The 6000-nt window shown below is 34.9% G+C and overlaps 1 protein-coding gene across 2 annotated transcripts in view; it reads left to right on the top strand.

Annotated features, from left to right (window-relative positions):
• The first annotated feature begins 274 nt into the window (after positions 1-274).
• Positions 275-6000, top strand: part of LOC6047340 (protein dead ringer) — a 148410-nt gene continuing 142684 nt past the window's right edge. For both annotated transcript variants that reach the window (XM_038262820.1, XM_038262819.1), the window contains exon 1: positions 275-759. In XM_038262820.1, the coding sequence (XP_038118748.1) occupies positions 667-759 (93 nt within the window). In that variant the 5' untranslated portion in view covers positions 275-666. The remainder of the gene's footprint in view (positions 760-6000) is intronic.

The raw sequence follows: 6000 nt of genomic DNA, 5'->3' as shown, positions 1-6000 counted from the left end.
TGTATTTCGAAAATTTGTTGTTATTTTATTTTCTATTAAATTTGATATTATTTTTTAGAGTAAACCACCTTGAGTCAGGGGTATCAAAAAACACCTTAAAAGCAAAAACTTAAAATTTAGTTTATTGGACCTTTAAAAAAAAAAAAAAAAAAACCCAGGGTTGTTAGAGATGTTAACATTAGGTCTGTTTACCCTAAACAAATCACAACATCAAAAGCAATCAATTCGCGCTTTGTTTCAACTTAACGTGCAGCACTTCTATAGAAACATTTCTCTGATGTTGTAGTAGTAGTGGTTCTCCCCCTCCGCCGTATTGGTTGATTAGTTTGGATTACCGGCACAAGTGTGAAATTGAAATTTCCCCTTTTTAATCTCAGCCCAGGTTGAGCGGAGTAATTCGTCGAACTCGCGTCGCGTCCGGAACGTCATCGTCTTTATCGTCTTTTGTTTGTTCGCTCGCTCTCAACGCGTACCTGGTGTAACACGAAATAAAAGAATAACTATACAGGGTGGAAAAAAAGCCCGCGGGAAATTTCTACGTTTGTACGTTTTCGTCGTAAAAGTAGCGCGGCCGTGTGAAGAGTTCTTGCCCCTTTTTGTGACAGTGTTAAGCTCAAATCCGTCAAAATTCGGTCCAAAAATCCCCTCCCGACGTACTCGTCCCCGATGGACCTGTGCGAGATCCAGTACGGTGGTGGCACCACCGTGGTCACCGCGGTCCCTCCGGAGGCCTCCGCCGATCTGGAATCGCCGCCGTTGGTGAGTTGCTTAAAATTTTGGAGGGGTCTTTGTGGACGCGAAACAGGTTTCCGTGTGGTGTGTACAATAAAGGGGCTTTTATTTGCACTTCAACCTGCCTGGCCACTTTCGATACACTCTCCTCGGGAAGGCTCTGGCATTGAACCTAACCTCCAAAGAACAAACAGAACATACACAGAAAGGCCGTCCTGCCCCGGGGATCATCGAGGGAACCTTTTTGTGTTTGAGATTTTATTTTTCTGGATGCTGTGTTTGACTTTTCAACTCTTGCTTTCAACCGGCGGGGTTGGTAATGAGTTAACCCTAAACTGTCTTATTTGCTTGTTTTTTAGTCACACAAGATAGAATTTGTTTAAATATCAAATCTGATGTTTTTAACAATTATTGAAATTAAATAAAATCAATTTTAAAATCAGCGTTAAAAAACTCTACCAAAAGATAACCTCCAAAAAGTCAAGGTGCTAAACAGTTTTTTTTCCTCTTGGCACTCTCGTCCACAAAACGAGTAGAAACCAGCTGCCGTCTGGTCGTTGTAGGTCATATTGCATGCCGTTTGGCATTAAAAAAAAAACGGTGGGTGTGTACCTGTGCCTGTTGGAAGTGTGCCAGCATTAGAATATTATTTTTGGTGCATCTTTGTTTTTGTTGATTAACGAAATTTGCTGCTGCATTTTTTTGAGGTTTATGTCCCTCGACTTTGGTCAAAGTCGGTGTTGCGTTTTTCAATTATGAATTTTTCAAGTTATCGCAGTTCTAGTGAAAACAAGGATTTTGATATTCGGATCAAAGACCATAAATCACTCACTCACCGCCGATCAAATCTTTTTCGACTGGAGCGCGCAATCATTCGTGAGTGAACACGACTGCGCTGGCAGCTAGCAGCGCCTTGGCCAATTGCTCCACACAGCGATACAAATACTTCGTGAATTTGACAATTTTGTCAATTTTGACAATTTTGACAATTTTGACAATTTTGACAATTTTGACAATTTTGACAATTTTGACAATTTTGTCAATTTTGACAATTTTGACAATTTTGACAATTTTGACAATTTTGACAATTTTGACAATTTTGACAATTTTGACAATTTTGACAATTTTGACAATTTTGACAATTTTGACAATTTTGACAATTTTGACAATTTTGACAATTTTGACAATTTTGACAATTTTGACAATTTTGACAATTTTGACAATTTTGACAATTTTGACAATTTTGACAATTTTGACAATTTTGACAATTTTGACAATTTTGACAATTTTGACAATTTTGACAATTTTGACAATTTTGACAATTTTGACAATTTTGACAATTTTGACAATTTTGACAATTTTGACAATTTTGAAAATTTTGACAATTTTGACAATTTTGACAATTTTGACAATTTTGACAATTTTGACAATTTTGACAATTTTGACAACTTTGTCAATTTTGACATTTTGACAATTTTGACAATTTTGACAATTTTGACAATTTTGACAATTTTGACAATTTTGACAATTTTGACAATTTTGACAATTTTGACAATTTTGACAATTTTGACAATTTTGACAATTTTGACAATTTTGACAATTTTGACAATTTTGACAATTTTGACAATTTTGACAATTTTGACAATTTTGACAATTTTGACAATTTTGACAATTTTGACAATTTTGACAATTTTGACAATTTTGACAATTTTGACAATTTTGACAATTTTGACAATTTTGACAATTTTGACAATTTTGACAATTTTGACAATTTTGACAATTTTGACAATTTTGACAATTTTGACAATTTTGACAATTTTGACAATTTTGACAATTTTGACAATTTTGACACTTTTGACAATTTTGACAATTTTGACAATTTTGACAATTTTGACAATTTTGACAATTTTGACAATTTTGACAATTTTGACAATTTTGACAATTTTGACAATTTTGACAATTTTGACAATTTTGACAATTTCGACAATTTCGACAATTTCGACAATTTTGACAATTTTGACAATTTTGACAATTTTGACAATTTTGACAATTTTGACAATTTTGACAATTTTGACAATTTTGACAATTTTGATAATTTTGACAATTTTGACAATTTTGAAAATTTTGACAATTTTGACAATTTTGACAATTTTGACAATTTCGACAAATTTTGACAATTTTGACAATTTTGACAATTTTGACAATTTTGACAATTTTGACAATTTTGACAATTTTGACAATTTTGACAATTTTGACAATTTTGACAATTTTGACAATTTTGACAATTTTGACAATTTTGACAATTTTGACAATTTTGACAATTTTGACAATTTTGACAATTTTGACAATTTTGACAATTTCGACAATTTCGACAATTTCGACAATTTTGACAATTTCGACAATTTCGACAATTTTGACAATTTTGACAATTTTGACAATTTTGACAATTTTGACAATTTTGATAATTTTGACAATTTTGACAATTTTGAAAATGTTGACAATTTTGACAATTTTGAAAATTTTGACAATTTTGACAATTTTGACAATTTTGACAATTTTGACAAATTTTGACAATTTTGACAATTTTGACAATTTTGACAATTTTGACAATTTTGACAATTTTGACAATTTTGACAATTTTGACAATTTTGACAATTTTGACAATTTTGACAATTTTGACAATTTTGACAATTTTGACAATTTTGACAATTTTGACAATTTTGACAATTTTGACAATTTTGTCAATTTTGACAATTTTGACAATTTTGACAATTTTGACAATTTTGACAATTTTGACAATTTTGACAATTTTGACAATTTTGACAATTTTGACAATTTTGACAATTTTGACAATTTTGACAATTTTGACAATTTTGACAATTTTGACAATTTTGACAATTTTGACAATTTGACAATTTTGACAATTTTGACAATTTTGACAATTTTGACAATTTGACAATTTTGACAATTTTGACAATTTTGACAATTTTGACAATTTTGACAATTTTGACAATTTTGACAATTTTGACAATTTTGACAATTTTGACAATTTTGACAATTTTGACAATTTTGACAATTTTGACAATTTTGACAATTTTGACAATTTTGACAATTTTGACAATTTTGACAATTTTGACAATTTTGACAATTTTGACAATTTTGACAATTTTGACAATTTTGAGCTGATCGCAGATGATTTTGAGTCACAAAGCGCAACCGGTCTCTTTGAACCATTCGGTGTACTACCCGATTGTGTTAGTGAAAGGGAGTGCTAAAGAGAGAGTTTTCTGCGTCGCGTGAGATTTGTGCTCGCGAGTGAATGAGTCTTTTTGGAGCAATCAAGACCCATGGTGATAAATGTAGATTTTTCTCGTTTTCATCATTTGTCGAAAAACCTAGTTTTTATAGTAAAAAATCATGTCTCCGAATCCGTATTTTTTATATGTCATGAAAAATATTAAATGGAATCAGGGCAAAATATTTCCAGGCCGGTTCAGGCCTGTTGGCTGGAGATTGGACAAGCTTGATCTAGATTAAGTTGCAGTATAAATAACTTGTTTTCAAAAAAAGATTATTAGAATTCAGAGCAAACCTTCGATTTGATTGATTGCCGATTCAGTGGGTGATACGTTGCCATCCCAGACTAAGCTGTGTTCAAAATTTCCCCTCGAACCATGTGCGCGTCTGTGCCAAACAAATGAATTCTTACCAGATGTGACAGATTTTAGATGTTTCCCACTTTTGTTGTGATGCCGGTGAATGAAGGCAGCAAAACAGGGTAGAGCAAATCACGGCACGTAGATGACATTCCAATTTTAGTATTAATTAGCCTATTTTATGAGTTAAGTGAAGGCTAATTTTAGAAAACTGTGCCGAGCGCGTCGTTTTCCTCCTGTCTGGGCTTGAGCAGGGAGAATTTTTGAACCTCCTTCAACAAAGTAGCAATTCTACACCGGCTGAACTTTGTTGACATCCAGAGTTCAGCACGTGTCCTCCGTTTCCTATAAGTCGATTTATTTCGTATTAAAATCCAATCGATACCCGTCTTGTGTTGACATAAGTCCGAAAGGTATTTCTTCGAAGTGGCGAACGAAAATGACGACGATGTTTATTGAAAACTAAATTCCGTCTGAGACAATATCGAATTACTCGCAAGGTAGCTTCTATTCATATTCACCACAATTATATTGCTATCATGGTACGAAACATAAAAACACACAGTTGGCAAAAGACACATGGCCCTAGAACGATGATAAGCAGGGTAAGCGGGGAGTTTTTGTACAAATCTTGATCTTGGAAGAATATGCTCAAAATTGTTTTTAAATAAATCAATAGCTGAAGATGGTGCAACAATTCACCAAATCACCCCAAACAGGTAGCGCAAAGGAATATTTAATATCATACCGACCCAGGAATTAGTTCATCGTCGGCAATGCCGCTGATATTCATTTCCCCGTAAGCCTGCCTTGGAAGGAAGCCCAACCAATTGAGTGTTGCCAAAGGCCGCCGTCAAAGTCCAGCTCCGATACCTTCTTCCCTTGGAAGGCAAGCATTGTGTACCGGTGTGTGACACCCGCATTTCGGAATCCAAGTCGATTTAGCAAAACGAGCTCATGTCGATGGCAGTTCGCAGCCAAATTGGATTTCATGCGGATTTTTGTACTCCGACCGAGCGATCTCATGTTCTGGGAACCTTCGAGGGCGAACTCTTCTGGCAACGCAAGTCATTAATCAAAGTTAAAGGTACCCCCACTCGGCGATCGAATTGACAGGCCTGGGATGCAATGCAAACATAAATAAAGTATCAATTTTTCGCACCGACCAAAAGTGTGCTAAGTGAGCATATTAATGCAGCAGAAAAACCTCCCTCGAAGGGGGAGGAAACAGGGCTCGAAACCGCAAATTATGCTGGCCCTCGGGATTGTGGTCAGGGTGACACACTCGGTGGTTAGGGATCAAGACATCAACCAGCCATGGCTGGTCGTAGAGCCTGATTAACGAGATCGGTTTCCCCCGGCAGGGTTTCATAATTGGGCCACGAGACCCGCATCATTCCCCGCTAAATTGGTGGGTGTGAGATTGCTGAAATGATACTGACCCATATAAGTGGGACGTTGTTAGGGATTGTTTGGGAGTAGAAGATTGGAGGTTGTGATAACTTAATTTTGATTTCAGCATATAAATTTATGGGAAGCAACATCAGAATGTCACAACTTTAAATTTCTCAAATTAAAAAAAAGTGCTCCAACCCAATAATCAAAATGCAAT

The sequence above is a fragment of the Culex quinquefasciatus genome, chromosome 3, assembly GCF_015732765.1.
Source record: "Culex quinquefasciatus strain JHB chromosome 3, VPISU_Cqui_1.0_pri_paternal, whole genome shotgun sequence".
Taxonomy (NCBI): Eukaryota; Metazoa; Arthropoda; class Insecta; order Diptera; family Culicidae; genus Culex; species Culex quinquefasciatus.
The sequence above is the reverse complement of the archived record's forward strand: the minus strand, read 5'-3'. Positions and strand labels throughout refer to the sequence as shown.